General features: G+C 41.9%; 1 protein-coding gene across 4 annotated transcripts in view; it reads right to left on the reverse strand.

Moving 5' to 3' along the window:
- Window positions 1-1,129: 1,129 nt before the first annotated feature.
- The window catches only part of megf11 (multiple EGF-like-domains 11), an 80,452-nt gene continuing 63,415 nt past the window's right edge, over window positions 1,130-18,166 (reverse strand). For 2 of the 4 annotated variants that reach the window (XM_086298761.1, XM_086298760.1), the window contains 13 exons: window positions 15,186-15,349; window positions 14,957-15,059; window positions 12,016-12,162; window positions 10,576-10,710; window positions 8,495-8,623; window positions 6,992-7,120; window positions 6,726-6,854; window positions 6,386-6,622; window positions 6,071-6,240; window positions 5,917-5,980; window positions 4,441-4,485; window positions 3,532-3,744; window positions 1,130-3,285 (listed from right to left, as the gene is read on the reverse strand). In XM_086298761.1, the coding sequence (XP_086154887.1) occupies window positions 3,110-3,285; window positions 3,532-3,744; window positions 4,441-4,485; window positions 5,917-5,980; window positions 6,071-6,240; window positions 6,386-6,622; window positions 6,726-6,854; window positions 6,992-7,120; window positions 8,495-8,623; window positions 10,576-10,710; window positions 12,016-12,162; window positions 14,957-15,059; window positions 15,186-15,349 (1,841 nt within the window). In that variant the 3' untranslated portion in view covers window positions 1,130-3,109. Of the gene's footprint in view, window positions 3,286-3,531; window positions 3,745-4,440; window positions 4,486-5,916; window positions 5,981-6,070; window positions 6,241-6,385; window positions 6,623-6,725; window positions 6,855-6,991; window positions 7,121-7,759; window positions 7,889-8,494; window positions 8,624-10,575; window positions 10,711-12,015; window positions 12,163-14,956; window positions 15,060-15,185; window positions 15,350-18,166 lie in introns of all 4 variants that reach the window. The other 2 variants (XM_086298758.1, XM_086298757.1) reach the window with 2 other exon arrangements.

Below are 18,166 nucleotides of genomic sequence, written 5' to 3' on the forward strand. Positions count from 1 at the left end.
TCTGAGAAATCACATAAAGTATTTCAGTTCGGAAAGGCTATTCAGCAAGCCAAAAAGAAGAAGAAAAAAGAAACGACATCTCTCAAGTGCTTACCGTGCTACCGTGTGACCTCTTCCTTTTATGCTTCTTTTCTTCCACTCTAGCTCTCTTTAAAGTCCCCGGCTGTATTTGGTCCATTAGTTCCTTGACTTAGTGACTGCATTTCCTTTCCGTGGGGCATCACTCAGGGTTTGTCGGCTGTCAATTGAGTGGAGCTCAAAAAACCCGCTCCTTAATTCTTTGTAATAGTGACCCGACACCCTGCAATTTCTCCACGTTCCGGTAATTATGACAGTTATGACTCTTTTTTTTTAGTAAAGCAAGCACTATGGCCTTTTACACTTGAGAGACACAGAGTTATTTCTATAACTTCATATAGACAGATACGGTTAGTCATATTAAATGTATTTGGTGATCCAACAGCGTAAATTATTTAAAAACCCCGTGCACTGAGACAAACTTAACAGCTCCAAAAATGTGTATCTTTACTTAACTCCAACAGGTCATCATCTCAGCCTATCGTGTTCATGAAGTAGACTTCTGAGCATCAATTACAACCATCAGCGATCCTGGGCGCAGTCAGAGATGAAAAACAGGCTCCACACTTTCACATAGAGTAGCAGTAAAAAAAAACCTGCTTTTCTGTTTTTCACTCGTCTGCACAGTCGATCAGGAAATTACTCAAAAGAAAATGTTTAATTCCTGTGATTTCATTTATATAGCTGTCAAGTAACTCTAATGAAAGTACAATAAATGCGGTAGAATAAAGGATAAAACATTTTCCTCTGTGGTGTAGCGGATAAATTTACATGCTGTGCAGAGCTGAAGTGTACGTATGGTGTAAATCAGCTTGCTTTGCCTGGAGGTCGCTCCTTTAGAATGACAGGAGGCCAGGGGCCAGTTTAAATGATAAAAAAGTAGAATTTATGAGATTAAATGAATAAAACTGACAAGCTGATAGCGCAATCAGTAGGGGCATCTGAAGTTTTGTTAAGTTTAAAAGCCTTCATGCAACACCCCGCAACGGTGGAGACCACTCAATCAATTTTATACAGTGAATTTTAAAATAGTCGACGGGTCAGCCGGCGCCCTGCGGTGGCGAGTAAGCCTATCGCTGGTCTAAATCATGTAGTTGTCCCCTTTCTGCTTCAGTCTGCGCACAGCATATAACATCGGAGGATTTAACAGAGTTTCTATTCATGAATTTCACCCAAAGACTCATCATTAAGCCACCTGATAAGATTTGTTGTTCACCAGACCAGAACCCTTCATTAAGGGTATTAACCTGACTGAAACGGGTTTCTGATGGCAGAATAGGCATTTAATTTGAAACTTGTACCAAAACAACAACCTGCTTTGATATGACAGCAGCTAGAAAAACCTTCCTCGGAGGTCAAATAGTCACATGGTTTATGATCCACTGGTCACCACACTGGTCAAAGATGGGATAATGTTCAGCACTAATGAAACGCTGTCTGTGCATCGATTGTCAACATGTTATTGCTTCTACATAGGGTGAAATGGAATTCACATAGTGAATGAGCAAATTCATCTCGATAAATAAATAAATAAATAAATAAATATGCTCTTTTAGCCTGATACAAACATAAATTTTAGATTTAGAAATGGATTTGTTTCCCTTTCTTTTTTCTTTTTTCTTTTTTTAAACATATAATTCCCTTTTGTAAATACTGCACAGGATATTTGTGGGTCTTAAACTGCTCATGTGAAAGCCTTTTTTTTCTCCCTTTTTTCAATTTACAATTTGACAGAGAGAGTGAGAACATTTTAAGTGACTTCAAAAACAGTTCACAAAATGACACCGATAATTTCACAAGAAGATAAATTGTGTTATCTACATCAGCGGGTATCCATGCTCATTTTTTTTCTTATGCTAGAATAACACAGACTTTTTTTTTTTTTTTTAAAAAGGAACACCATCACTAATATAAAACAATCCAAAAAAAACCAATTAGATTTATAAATACAAAAAAAGTCTAAGCAAACTCTTCTTATGACCCACTATTTTTAAAAAAAGATGTAAACCAAAACATTTGCAAGAAAAAAAAAAAAGAAGAAGAAGCTTTCACGTACAAAACAACACAAGATCAGATCACTTCATTAGTGTGGGGAGAAAAATCCAAACTTTAGACTTACTGTTACTTTCAGCAATGCAATAAATGCATGAACACTGATGACCTGAATACATTTCAAGATACACTGGGCCTCATTAACACTAAAACTAAGAGAAGCTCTTTAGTAAGACACAGAGATCACATGAGTATTAACTGTGATTGTTACTGGATAACAGTGAATAAAAAAACCCCAAATACAATATTTTACTATTTATCCATGCTTCCTCAGACTTGGCTCACTCACAGCAAAGTTTCCTTAATTAACATTTAGTGGAGGTTTCGCTACCTTTGCCCGCGCTTTTCTTCACTTCGGAGTAGATGATCGTAAGCACTTTGTGGCAGCTGTGCTGTGATATGCAGCTGCTTCACAGAGAAAATTCATAAACACTATACATAGCAGATCTTTGCCTGCTTAGATATGGTGAAGGCTGTTAAACCTTCCTTCCTGTGGAGAAAATCACTTGTGTTTTGCGGGGACTTTATAAACGCTTGGCTGTCCTTGAATGTAAACTTATATGATGGGTTAAAAATCAGAGTGAAGAGAGCTCTCTCCAGGTAAATAAACTGTCCACCCACTCCATGTATACTGTCTTACAGGGTGCTTGGAAAGATATTGTTCCACTTCAGCAGGTCCATAAAGAGGCCAGCCAGCAGTTTGTGTGATCAATTATATAAGAAAATACAATGAGTGAATGATCGCTGGTGTGTGGGACACTCTATCTCCCCCCTTTCCTCTCTCTGGGCAATAGAATGGGCACCAGTGAGGGAGCTAAAGAGAGCAGGGTCCAGAAGAGCTGTGGCTGTCCTTCCATCTCAGCATGTCAGTATCTAATCGAACACACACAGAGACAAAGGGAGGGCCGTTGGTTGAAAGGTGGCTGGATGTTTCCCAGATGCCGGCACGCAGTCAGAGGCCCGGAGGACAGCGTGCCTTCTAGAGCAGAGAGCTGGGGCTTTCTGGAGGCGGTGGGGGTGTGTGCGTGGGGCTGTGACGCATGGGTAGTATGTCATAGTGGCTGGGGATGTGGCTGCTGCGGGGAAGGTCGTAGGGGCTCTGGGAGAATCCGGTGGCCATTCCATTGGGCCCCTGCAGGACGCTCACTGTCGGCTCTGTCACAGTTTGGGGAAGGAGGAAGGGAAAAAAAGTGGGAGAGATACATAAGAAGGTAAAGTGTCAGGCACAGGCTGAGGGGAAAAAAGAGACCAGAGAGGTACATGCAACAGAGACCACATATATTTTCTTTTATCAAGGCGTACAAATTCTGTACAGGATCACAGTATGGGACATGACCAGAGAGGCCATAAGCTGCAGGACCCTGCTGAGCTCCACACACAACACTCCAACAACGCACTCACCAACATCATAGACATTCCTGCTTGCACTGCCCAGGAGGGTGGCAGTGCCTCCAAAGGGCACTTCACGGTGGGAGGGGGATTTCATCTCCACATAGCTGCTCTCTGTGTGCTTGCAAGCCAGCCCTGGTGGGTCTCTAATGGTAGCATAAGGATTCTCACTATTGAGGGAGCAGGAGCTGTTGCTGCACATGGAGCTCTTGATGTAATCTGCAGCTGCCGCAAGACAAGGACATATTTAGTATCAACAGAGATGAAGTGCCTGCCACTGACTTTTAACAATGGCGTACATACTGAACTCTGATATTAAAGGACTAAAATTTAAGCTGGTATCAGAGCGTGACCAGAAGAATGGAAGCGAAACTCGTTGCCATTCTCAAGAAGCGGAACTTCTTTTGTCTCGGACAGGTGACTAATGGTGGTACGTAGTAATCAGAGTACAAAGGGGAGAGAGTGGAGGACTCGTCTCATCCATAACAGTCTCATCATACTGATAAGAGGGCTCATTAGAGACCGCAGCAAAGCTGCTTCAGACCACTCTCCACACCCTTGGGTTTCTCACATTCACCACCGATTGAACAGTGTGGAAGACAAAATGACGTATCAGGCACGGAGCCATAGAGAGCAATTACTGTTGGAATAAAACCTCAGCCCACCATGATCTTGTCCAAAGTGCAGTGAGTTTTCACATAAATTACAGAGACTATATGGATGTGGGATTTTGGGTCAGAGAAATAGCTGTCTCAGAGGGGAACACGACCCAAATGGGAAAATGGATATATGGGCTGTTAAGCATAAAAGGATTTTGTAATTTAGCTGCTAGTGAAGCTGAACAGGATTCCATATGCAGAATAGGTCTTCACAGACACGCATGCAGCACACAGCAAACTGTCCCTGCTATTCATTTCTTACCTTTCCTGGAGCCTCTTTGTGTCTGTGCCTCACCCTGTTGAACATCTGTAAACATGTCAAAACAACAAAGTCAGACATCACATTAAATTCCCAGAACGTGTGAAGGTTGACAGGCGACGTCTCATTATAGTGAAATATTATTATTTTTTTATTTTTTGAAAGGATAGGAAGAAAATGATGGTGATAAGTTACTGCCAACAACAAAATACCACAAAAAAGAAAAAGCCAAGTACTGTGACTACAACAGTTCATAGCTCAGTAAATAAAAAACACTTTTTGACTTCCCAATATAATTGATGTGCTTTGTACGTATAAACTAAATGGGGGCTCCGACTTTTAAAGTCAAGCATGACAAAGAATTAATTATAGATATTAGGTTTTTGAATGGACATCCAGCCTATTGTGATTCCCCGAGCGCTGAACACTGTCCTTTTTGTCAAAGCTGCTGGCATCTCACAGATATGCACAAGGTGTCCTCTGGTGTCTGTGCATGACCCACTTGGTTATAACGAGACTAAGACTGCTTTCTCGCTCCAAACTTGTCACATACAGTATTGAATCTAGTAAAGGACTGTGCACACTTTTCTACAGTTAAGCAAGCCTAAGCCTAACCAGGGAGTGGATGCAAAATTGAATTCAGTGATAGAAAATAAAGCAAAACAAAGTCCAAAAGACAAACGCTCCCAAAGGGGACATGGACTGCAATCACTTCCTACTGAGGATTTTATCAGTCTTTAAAAAGGGGCCCAGTTATCTCTTGGCATCTTATATTGCAGCACTTCACGGCAACAAAGCAAAAAAGACACCTTGTGCGTATCTCTAGGACACCAGTGGCATCTGACAGAACAGCAGCAGTTGACGCCTCAGGGTCAGAATGCATTGCAACAGTGTTCAGCGCGCCTAAAGTAGGACATAAGCAGTAAAGAAAATAATAATATTAATAATACAGTATTTTTACAACAGCTCACACTGTCATTCATTATCTGTGCACCACACCTTATTCTCCACTTACAAATGGTTACCTGACAATTACCATTAATACAAAAAAAATGACTTTGATGTGCTTACATCAAACTACCCTTTAGTTTGTTATAAACCATTTATGAAATGCTAATATGCTCCTTTTAAATGCCACACATTTTCTATCGTTCACAGCCTATGTGAGTGTAGTGTTTGACCCAATGTAAGCCTTCATAGAAAAATGTGCCACCAGGGGAAGTGAAAGAGGACTAATGAGCTCATAGTGACCCCTATTCATCTTCGCACCACTGCTTTCGCTGCATATCTTATCAAAATCAGAGCAAAGGTTATGTCTAACAAGAGACCCCTGGTTCATCTTCATTCACAGCAGGTTAGCGCCAATAAAGGGTGTGTGAGAACGACACGTGTGTCTTTTGCCCTTGAATTGCTGGCTCTGTAAAGTCCAAATTCCAGATCTACGAACTGCGATGTAATAAGGGAGAGAAGAAAACTGACCCAGGTCATTGAGGTTGCAGTAGGCCCTCCATTCAGACCCATTTCTGCTCTTCAGCGTGTTTGACTGTGAAAAGAAAAAGACAATGTAGTGTTGATTTTGTACTGCAGCATGTAATTTAGAAATTTTGTGTGAAGACTTGGAGGGAGTTCATACTTTGAGGGTCAGAGTGCCGTCCAAGTTGCTGGAAATGGTTGAGACCACATTACACTGAGCCACGGTGTGGTAGCTAGGGTTGGAGAAGCACTGGCCACTGCTACTGCTGCTGTTCTGGCTCTGACTGATCTCAGGAGCACTGGTTCTCATCGCGACAGTACTGCCACACTCTGAGGATTTACACACAGAAAGGTTCAAAAGCAAAATGATACCTTTTTACATTTTTTCCCATTTTAGTGATATTGCATGGGGTGTAATATCCCATCACTTACATATATTGTAAGTGATGGAAAAATGCACATGCAAGACTCTTACCAGACAGAGAGTAGTCAGTGTTGGTAATGTGCATGGCCTGTGAGTACGATACACTTGGCTGGATCTCATGGCCCTTGTCCCTCTGCCTCTGTCTGTACCACACAAACAGACTAAGCATGGCCATGATGATGAGGAGGAGAAAGATGATGCCCATGACAGCCCCTGCCGACTGGCGCTCGGAGCCTCGTGCTGGACTGATCTTTGTGTATGGGTTCAGCTCTTCCATCATCAGAGCTGCTACAGAGAAAGCAGAAAAAGTGGGTCGTTTAAACAATGCATACACATCTGTGTTTGAGCGATAATACCCCGTAAAGCCTCGGCCATCTCAATCACCTCTCACCTTGATCGCAGCGGATGCCTTTATAGCCAGGGCTACAGTAGCATGTTCCAGTCACATAGTCACAGGTAGCATTGTTCAGGCACTCGCATAGCTGCTGGCAACCATATCCAAATGTACCAGCGGGACACTCTGCATGACAGAGAGGCACATTATTACACCCATCAAAATTAAAGCACTTACAGAGTGGGAGCCAAACTGTTTATAGAACACACACTCATCTACTGGGTAATTTTGCTCAGAGCTAAAATGTGTTGTGCCTACTCAACTCTGCTCACAGCTCGTCCCAATGAAGCCGGTTCGGCAAGCACACTGGCCAGATATGTGGTCGCAGTCTGCACCGTTTTGGCAGCGGCAGACTTCGGAGCAGTCCCTGCCGTAGAACCCTGAAGGACAGCCTGGGACAGAGATGTATAAAATGTTGGGGTGGGAGGAGTGGTGAAAACAAAGAGAAGGGAAGACAACATAGAGAGTCAAGGTCAAATCGCAAAGGAACGAGGAAATCAATATCACTCAATGTCTCTGCTGCATACTCAATAAGAGACAATGTGAATGAATTGAAATGAAACATTTCCTGCTTCTGCAGAAAATGCTGTTATGCTGTCAACATAACCTAGAGGTGGAAATAAAGAAGAAGACAACTGCAAATAGTAAGAATCTATATGAGAGAAGAGAGGGGAAAACAAATGTAATTTTCATGCACAATAGCAGGAGCTCCACACTGCAAACAATACTGAATAAACCCCTCGAGGTGATGGATAATGGAAATTCAAATTAGTGGACTGATATTGATGATCTGCTCTATCCCTGGGTAAATGACTGGGATGTATTACAACCATTAATGAAATGACCATTAGTTCTGTTCTGCTATTGCTCTCTCTCGCTTTAAAAAAATAAAAATAAAAAAATAGATAAAAACATCCAGTTTCCTTGTAATCAGAAAAAAAGCATTGTTTCTCACTTGTCATCTGCTGCAGTTCTATTAGACTGCCAGTAGATGACACTGTGTGTCTACTAACTGGATGGGAGAAACTCACGCTGTGTGCAGTAGAGACCGGTCCAGCCGGGGCTGCACCTGCACTCTCCATCATAGGCACTGCACTGGGCTCCATTGTGACAGTTACACGAGTTGAGACAATCAGGGCCCCAGTGCCCAGAGGGACAGGCTGCAGACGCCAGAGACACAGTCAAACTCATGGTCACGCACTCTCCCTTACATACACTACGTCCTAGACATGCATACATGAATCACATAACACATATGTTTGAGGAAAAGTCCAGACATTCTCCACGCTTTCATACAATATGTTAAAATGATACATTTGGAAGAAAATCCAGTTTTGTCATTACCCTCCACAAGCCCACAAGTTGTAGTGTTGGAAATTGCTGTCAGGTGAATATGTATGGATTATCACCCGTGTGATCGTTAGTTGTTGTTTTTTTTTAGTTTAATAGTTAATGCAATTAAAAAAAACACACACACACATCAATTTCCCATGCCATGGCAGCTCAAAGTTCTGCTAATGATCTTTGGCCTACAGTTCTGTAAATCAAAGAGCATAATGTATTACAACAATCATTTAAGCAAGCTGTGTGTTTTACATCAGCTGGTGCTGAGGTTAGTTCTCTCTGTGCGCCGGGTCATGAAGATGATTAATGTGTATGAAGGTAAGGGTGAGAGAGAAATTAGGAGTGGAGACAGACAATGAGAGTGGGAAAAGTGGACAAATGAGCAAATTACAGAGTGGATGAAGGAAGGAAGGAAGCCATACCCTGAGAGCAGTCCTCTCCTATCCAGCCAGGAAAACACTGGCAGGAGCCATCAATGGGGTTGCAGGTGCCGTTGTTGGTGCAGAGGCAGATCTCGGCACAAGCTCTCCCGTACCTGCCACTTGGACAGACTGCAGAACAGAAAGAAACAACACACCACTTTACGAATAAACAAAAAAACTGCTCTGCCTCTTTTAAGATTAGAAAAACCCATTAACATTATGACACTAAACTTAGGCACATTACTGTGAACACATTTATGAAAACACACTGATTTTTTGAAAAGGTTGTGTAAACATGTTCCTCTAATGGATGATATCCTTTTATTTGAGTGGACACGAAATGATCTGCTTAAACAAAAGGAGGAGTCAGTCACTGCCTCCTGTGGCACAACTGCCCCATTTCCACTGCTTAGAGTGGAATGAGTGATGTGCCAAAGAATTAAAATAGACCATGTACACAGACCACTGTATACATTTTTAATGAAATTAATATTTCAATGCATCCAGGCACTCTTCAATAAGAAATATTATTTCCAGTGAAACCTCGTTTGTGTTTCCTTGTTGGACCATGGGACAAATTAAACCAAGGTGTATCTCAGTATCAGGATCAGGGAGCTGCAGTGCCAGCAGATGCAATAAACGTCTCACATAAAAGAATAGCCACCGTTAGGAATATCTGATAAGGTGGCAGGCTGTGAAAGAGATGGGTCTGACTCATTATCATGGGGGGTGATTTTAATGATTATATTTCAACTGGTTTTTCCCTCTTCTTGAGAGCTCTTTCAACCTCTTTCAAGCAGGTTGTCATTAAGCCATGAGGTTGGCTCCCCCATACTGTTGCTTCTGGGGATTCAAGCCTCAGCTCACTGGGAGAGCTTCATTAGGCTGGGACTTTGTGTGCTGGACAGAGGACAAGTGAGGACACAATGGGGCTCAACAAGAGGATAATGTGCATGATGATGGCCACCTCTGTCCCTCATCGCCTAACGCCCGCTCACCAGTAATTATGGTTCAGACAAATTAGGACTCGTTCTCGCTTTTACTTTTCCCTCTTCCTTCAGCTAAGCTATTAAACTTTTATTTGTAAGACATTGCTTAAAGCCATGAAAGAGAATTCAAAAATTCCTCATCGCCTATCTGTAATTTATTAAAAAAAAGAGGTAAATTATTAGAGGAAAAAAATCTACAGCGCATTTGTGTGAAGGTATCTCTTCTCAGAACGGCGGAGAACATTTTTAATGTGGAACCACTGACACGACAAATACAATACCTTGTCACACAAATGAACTGAAATCAGCACGCTGTTCAATGGATGGACAGTGTGGAGACAAAAACTACTGTGACACACACATAGTATACATTCATTCTCTTTCTCAGTTTCCTACTAAATGTTCTCTTTGACCAGACATATAGCTAAACGTCTTGCAAAAAACAAAACCCTCTTTGTAAAACATTTATCAAGATGTCATGACGCTACAAGAAGTAGTTGCTGAGAAATGTCGCTTATAAGGAATAAAAAGTGCCAAACCAAGTTGTTTTCATATAACATCCTCAGTAACGCCACAAAAGAAAAGTTGCCTTGAAAACAAGTTTAACAATAGAAACAGGTGTGTTTGTGCATTTCTTTGTCTGTATATTAATGAAAGCAATTTACATACAGCTCCTTTTGCAGAATTAGGCAAGGGGACAGCAAAATTTACTTAAAATATTCTTTGTCTAAAAATGTGGCTCTTAGCAATTTTCCATCCTCTGTTGAAGGTTGTTTTTTTTGTTTACTTTTGTTTTTAGCTTAGGTTGCATCGATAATAGTCATATTTTAAAGTTTCAAGGGTAAGATGCTAGTGCGAGAGGCAGCAGGTCATCTTATTAGGACCAGTGTGCAAAGAGAGGACTTAAACAAAATGTACAGGAACAACATGATCAGTATTATTCCCTTACAGATTTCTGTATTTTATACAAAGGCATTTTCAAAAATAACCAACAAAAAAAGAAAAAAAAAACACTCAAACTTCACAGTGAATGAATTTCACTGTACGTGAAAGAGCAGGATAAAGGTCAAAAGGACATAGAAGACTACTTGCCTTGGTTGCACAGCGAGCCGGTAAAGCCAGACAGGCACTCACAGTGGCCCGTGACATGATGGCATGGCCCGGTGCTGTGCACACACTGTGGACACGACTGGCTGCAGCGGTGCCCGTAGAACCCCGGAGAGCAGACTGGAGGCAGCAGAGTGTGGCAAGAGACGACAGAGAATCAGTCACCAGCGTTGGATGAAACAAGAGGTATATAGTAATGAAACAAAGCATGACAAGAGTGATCAAGGGAGTGCAGAAAAATCAAGGCTGCGAGAAGTAAAGCAGAAAAGACAAGGAGCGACAGCAAAGACAGGGGAAAAATATAAAAGTCAGTCTCCATTGTAATCACTGCCATTTTATCTGCAGCCAGAGACAGAATAGTAAACGAGTTAAGAGCATAGTGAGTCTGTTTTACGTCAAGTCATGAGAGCAGCCTGATGATCTATATATGTGAGGAGACACACAGCTGTGTTAATAATGCAAATTTCATTGAAAGAATGTGAACTGAGAGATATATAAACGGTGGTGCAGAAGTTATTATATAACACTTTATGCAAAGATTGTGCAACCATTATAAAAAGCTGCAATTTATATTAAAAACATATTTTCATTCCAGCGCTACACATTCTAAGAGCGCCTTAGGAATACTTACACTATTTTCACAGCCAGTGATTCGGAGAAAACTGTCAGGGGACAGCTGGGTATTTCTAAAATAGAAACCTTTTAGAAACTGACAAAACAACCTCAGTTGTAGCTTGACAAACTTGCAATGTTAAGTTTACCCAGTGGATTTTATTTTAAGCACCAGGTGTGGTGCATTTTTATCATCCTCTGGAGAAGCATGCAATTAGTTAACAATATTTCAGTAAGGGAAAAAGTGCAAAACTGCAGTTACGAGGTTTCTAGCTGACGAGAAAATTATCTGTGTAAATATTGAGTTTGGAGGAGTAACCATTTCCCCTCTCTGTCTCTCACACACACGGCGTGTTTAAGTCTCTCCACTCAAATTGATGTTTACAGGTTTGAGACAGTGAATTCACTCCCAATCAGTGAGTTCATCACTTGAGAGCACCTTCAGACAGACCCCATTCGGAAACCAGCGCTGGCACTCCCAGTGAGCATACCCTCTGATGAGCCTCAGGCGAGGACTGTGAGTCTCCCACTGTGAGGTGGTTGTTGAGGACTGTGCCAGAAGGGGGTGAGAAGTGTGTCAGTGTGTGTGTATGTTTATGTGTCTGGGGGAATGCCATTGGGGCAAAGACACTGTGATTACATGATAGCTGTGATGAAGGGTTTACACTCAAGCAGTTATGTCCAACAACAATTCTTCAAAGATCAAACAAGGTCAGTGCTGTGATGGAGTTTGCAAGTATGATGGTCTCAGTGAAACAGATTTATTTCCTAAGGGTTTAGATAAAAAGAAGTTGCTTCGAGAAAGAGGCTCACTTCTTTTGCAGGACGTCCCTCTGTATCCAGGTGCACACACACATGTGCCGTCCTCGGGAGAGCACGATCCTCCGTTCTGACAGGAGCAGCTGACTGAACAGTTGGGTCCCCAGAAGCCTTGTGGGCACACATTATCACAGTGGATTCCTGCAGGCATGTTACCAAATCTTCAGTGAATGCATATTAAGAAGGCAAAAGACTGGTAAGCTGATAAATTCTAAACAGAGTGCCATCTGTAAAAACACATCATTAAGGGGCAGCATTCACAATGCTTGATCATTGCACATCTTTTCAGGGTTATTAAACTAACATGAATCATTGACTTATTTTAGTTTTGAATAAAGAAGCTGCAGTTTGGAGGGTGTTTTTTTTCAGCCCATCTTTCACACTCTGCTTCTCCTCTCCAAATGTATTTTATTTTTGATCTGACTGGAGCTCCTTGCCAGTGCACTGTGTTGATTAACAGGGTTGGGTCTCAAGAGAGGCCAAGCTTGTCTCCCATTCTCTTTCAGCAGAGCAAGGGTAGTGCATGGAGCTGAAGGGAAGTACTCAGACCACAGTCTGCAAGTGTCACAGTGTCTTTTTTTTTCTGTGGCTTCAACCAAATGCAAAACACTGCATCCATACAGGGCTCTCACTGTGAATGCATTAGCATGCCCATCAGAGCGCCATGTTTTCCTTCAGAAAAAAAAATTCACGCGTGCCGTTCTACATGTATACAGCCGGGTATAGAAAGTGTGGCATAGCCCTGCAATTGCACATGCACACGGTCGGTGTCACACAGTCGCACAAATGCATGCAAACTCTGCAACCTTTCAAGCTTCAGCCCTCAGTTCGAAGCCTCATTTGAAATTTCCTTTGAGCGAGAATATCTGAGAATGGTGTGGCAATTAAAGCGGCATTAGTGCAGTACCTTTGAATTAAACCTGGACTAAACTCTGGGGACTAATGTTATACGGTAACCATGGCACCTTAAGGCTATATAGGATAGGAAATGTTAAGTCTGATGAGTGGGGGGCTAGATGGGTGTGGGGGGTACAGTCGCAGTGATTAAGTCAGAAGCTGTGCCATGGACATCAAAAGGAGGGCAAGGCTTGTGCAAGTGTGTTTGAGGTTCTGCTAGGGCAGGCAGGAAAAAAAAGAAAAACAGTGGCTGGCTTTACTGTCAGAAAATGAATGCGGACAGAGCGTCACATTTTTCAGTCTAATGGTGACAAACAGAGGGGCTTTGGGTGCCTAGTGAGGGAGAAGAAGAAAGAGTGAAAGAAGCCAGAACTGAAGTCTCTTCAAAGGAGGCTTTTCGCTGAGAAGTGCCAGAGGTCCTACTATCCAATTTGTACAGTGAGCACAGCGAAGCAAACCTCTCTCTCCCTTTTTAACTCTCTCTCTCCTAGTGCATGTAAACACACATCACATTACCTGCTTCGTGTCATGGACCAGAATCTCTACAGAAATAAAAGGCAAAGGTCTATTTAACATGGTCTAGCACGATGCCCTCTGCATCAAGTGTCTAGTCAGAGAACTTTTTTAAATCTTTGTTGGCTGATGTCAGGCTCACGACAGTTCAGTAACAATTCTGTGGGTCATAGTCGGCCTAGCCACTTAAGCGCGCACACTCCTAAAGTCAAGCTTCTTGACAATTTAGGCAAGCCTCACAATAGAGCCAACACCAAGTTGACAGCAAAGTAGAATGCAATACCAACCCTGGCACACTCAGTGATATGACAGTGTTTACAAAAATAGCTGTAAACAGACATTTCACTCCATCCCTGACTCAGTCCTGTGACGAATCCCACATAGCCCTCTCTCTAGGTGCTCCTTCCTTCAGAGAGACCGCTGTCAAGCCGCTGCAATTTAAGTATGTATGTGTGTGTTTGTCCGACCCACTGGGCTGCACGCTGCCCCCAGCTCTGCACCCTGGTGACTCAATTAAGGCTGACAGATGGTCCCGACCTGTGCGGGATTCAGAGCATGAGAGGCCCGTTTTGCCGGCTCCATTCTTGCAGATAATAAAACCCACATTGTTTCCCAGAATAAATGCCCGAAGCTCGGGAGGCTGAATGGAGTGGGATGCTGAGAGCTCACAGGCTTGACCTTTCCTGCTGAATCTTTTTCCCTCTCCGACTGCACCTCTCTGCCCAAGCTCAGAGACCAGGTCCTTTGCTAGCCCCCTGTATTTGACATTCAGATGCGACGCTTCATTTTTGAGCATAATGACTCTCACCCTTGCTGTGACATTCATACTTTCCAACCTCCAAGCTTTTTCCCTGTAAGCAAATGGTTTAAATGACAAGAAACAGAGAGCGAACATATGGACGTGCAAACCCCCCAAAAAACGAAAAACTATTGCATCTAGAGGGGATCAGATTCCAGTGGAGAGCTTGTGATAGCAAAGAACGATTGATACTCTGGTGAATAAACGCGGCAGCTGGTTTAATCAAATTTCCCAATAAAATGCAAACTCTAATAAACAGAACCAAAAATAACAATATCACAAGACATATCTAAAAATCTTGAGAGCAATGTGGGCCAATTATTTGATTCAGTTTGCAAATATTTAGCTGATGATTCAGTTCAGTCCTTGTGTGTAGCCGGCATCATATAATATAAGCATGATTGCATAGCAGCTTCCAGCGTGCCAGCCAAGAGAATTAATTTAGAGCTCAATTCTCAACATCTCTCATTCGGCTATGCCACCGGCGCAGTGGCAAAACAAATTGAACATTTAATTAACAAAACACTGTGTAGACATTCTGTAAACATACTGTACTGCACAAGCCATGAATGCTGCAGCATATTTTCCTGTTATGGTAAATCAGTGTGTCTGACTGGCATCTAATGTCTTTGATTTTCAGCTAATGAAGATAACTACTAAAGACGGGCCGCTTCTGCTCCTAAAGACAGACTACTGTGATTTTGTTGTGAAAAAAGGAGTACAAACCTGTCCAGCCAGGGTAGCAGCGACAATAACCGCTCACTGGGTCACAGCCATCGGCGTGGCTGCAGTCGCAGCGCTCACGGCACTCCAACCCATACGTACCCTCCTGACAATGACGATAATAATAAGAAAACTTGATCTAACTCTTCTAAAATACAGCACAATGGTGCAAAAGATTTAGCTGGGTCTTCACATCAATCTCTCAGTTAAAAAGAAAGAAAGACAGACTTACAGGGCAGGGCTCGTCACAGTGCTCTCCTCTCCAACCAGGAGAACATGTGCAAGTGCCATCTATAGGATCGCATGCAGCTCTGTTGCTACATAAGCATGTCTGATTACAGCCCAGACCCCAGGCACCACTGGAACAGAGGATGGAGCAGTCCACACCCTGCCAACCTCGAGTAACAGAGAGAGAAAAATCAAACTATAAACATTTATACAAGAAAAGCGACATGAAGGCTTTATATTAAAATTACCAGACAACTGAACAGTCTAAATCAGGGATGTCAGCTCATTTTATATCATTGGCCTCATACAGTCCACTTTGATCTTGAGTGGGCTGGACGAGTGAAACACTCCTTTCTATGAGTGCAAAGAAGTTTAACTACCCACTTGATCCATGAGATATCTTAATAATAGAAAAAGAAGTGCAATGTCAACTGTGCATCTCAGTTTTTCTGCACACCAAAGGAATTCTGCTCTGTCATCACGACTCTTTCAGCATAAATTGCAAGAAATGTGTAAAACTTCAGAAAAAGTTCTGCAAGGTCATTCACAGAAAATGTTGTATTTTATAATTACTGTGGACCCATTGTAATAAACTGTCATTTTTATAATAAATAAATGGTAAATGGCCTGTATTTATATAGCGCTTTACTAGTCCCTAAGGACCCCAAAGCGCTTTACATATCCAGTCATCCACCCATTCACACACACATTCGCACACTGGTGGTGGCAAGCTACATTGTAACCACAGCCACCCTGGGGCGCACTGACAGAGGCGAGGCTGCCGGACACTGGCGCCACCGGGCCCTCTGACCACCACCAGTAGGCAACAGGTGAAGTGTCTTGCCCAAGGACACAACGACCGAGACTGTCGGAGCCGGGGCTCGAACCGGCAACCTTCCGATTACAAGGCGAACTCCTAACTCTTGAGCCACGATCGCCCCATAATAGTGAAAGGAACAAAAAAACTGGAAGCTTACTCAAAATTAATTGTTTATCTATAACTTTGTTGTAACATCAGTGATCATGAGGAAGGTCTTCATCTGAAGAAAAGATGGAAAACTTAAGAAACAGCTGTTTAAATCCTGAAAATTAGGTCCTCCATCACATTTTTAAAATCATTCCAGTAGGCTGGGCCGATTTTTGCCCTCAGGCCTTATGTTTGACACCTTTGGTGTAAATAATGGTGAGCTACAATGGTTTTTGCCCTTGTGCTTGAACCCTAAAGATTAATTTAAATAAATGTGATATGATTCAGCTGCAAAGAGAAAACACACCTCTAAGAATGGCAATGTATGAATGAGCACAATAACTATGGATGGACTTGTATAAATTTATTCAGTCCTACTGACTTTGGAGAGTTCTTAAGTTTCTCTTCAGTGCGTCCAGTACAATGGGTAAAAGATTTTAAAAAAAAAGTGGTATATTGATAGCATCTGGACTTTGGTAACCTCTTCAGTTGTTTTATTGTGTTCAAATATAATAAAGTTTTTACTTCCAGAGAAATATATCTATATGTCCTGGATATATTGCCCCCAAAACATTGAATAGACTCAACTGTTGGCAGTCAAAATTTACGATTCCTCTATTAACCCACGAGTTAACATCTGTGTGCATGAGTGAAATCTCTCAGGAATAATTGATCTGGGTGGTACTATTGACTGTGTATACTGTGTATTTGGTGCACACTTATTATTTTTATCTTTTATCTGGTGGAAAACAATACAATCTGAGAAAGGAAAATGTTTTTATAGGCAATGAGAGGTTAGAAGGTAAGAAGGATTTGATATCAGTGAGACATTTATGCAGTGCTGTGTAAAAAATCTTGAGCCACCCCTCATTTCTTTATAGTTTGCTTCCAAGGAGCCAGACTTTCTTGTAATTTTTAAAGTGGCCTGCAGCAATAGTTCTCCAGGCTTTCTGAAGGTCCTTGAAAGTTCTTCTTTTAACTTTGGCTACTTTTTCAGTCATTTTTCAGTGTAGTCTTTGCTGTCTTTCACAGAAATATATCGCTTGGCACCTTGTTATTAGCAGTCTGTCACAAAACCAATAATTTGTGCCTATTTCTTTAGTTGAATCAATGAAAAATGCCAAAGATAACACCGTTTGATGGCCATAACATAATATTTTTGCACCAGCAAGGTGATTCCCAAAGTGCTATTGGCCAAAAACGTGGCATATCTTGGCATTGTGTGCAGTGTGTCCTTAAACACTCTGAGGAAACTGGACAAGTGGAGGACAAAAGAAAAAGTGGCAGATCTGAGTTTAAAAAAGAAAAAGTTGGACTTAAAATCAGTTGCAACAGCTTTTTATTAAGGAATGAATCCAGATTTGAAGGTTTTAGTTTAGATTGTTGAGGAGGAGTTTAGGACAGAGGTACGATAGTGACCATCTACAGCCACGTGTAAAGCATAGTGGAGGCTCCGCCATGATTTGGAGTTTGAGGTCAGTGGTATTGTGACTCTTGTCAAAATGTATCGCATTGTCAACAGAAAATAGCGTCATACATTGATCCATCATGTAAAACCATCTGGAAATTGTCTGATTGACAGTGGCTTCATTTAACAGCATGACAATGATTCTACACACACAATTGCATACTATCAGTCATAGATTGGCCTCCCCACACCATGCATGTTATTATTAAGTGCTCTTCAAGAAGCCTGGAGAACTATTCCTGAAACCTACATGAAGAAATGACAAAAAAAGCTTGCCTAAGAGAGTTCATGCTCTGCTGAAGAATAAAGGCGGTCATACCAAATTTCATTAGAATTGTACGAACAGTTTTTACCTTGCATGTTGCATTCTCATTCATGTTTGCACATTTCAATGAATCAATGCACCTATTTCACATTTTCCTTGAGAAACACATGGAAATGAGGGGTGGGTCAATGAGGGGTGCATTGTACCATAAAATTTTGTCTTAAGAAATTAAGAATAGCTTATGACATGTATTATTCATTAGACTGGAAAATTGAACAGATTAAA

This window comes from Aulonocara sp. 'chitande type north' Nkhata Bay, linkage group LG7 (genome assembly GCF_057382095.1).
Source record: "Aulonocara sp. 'chitande type north' Nkhata Bay isolate Kocher_YH1m ecotype deep benthic linkage group LG7, A_spYH_male_GT1.1, whole genome shotgun sequence".
Lineage (NCBI taxonomy): Eukaryota > Metazoa > Chordata > Actinopteri > Cichliformes > Cichlidae > Aulonocara > Aulonocara sp. 'chitande type north' Nkhata Bay.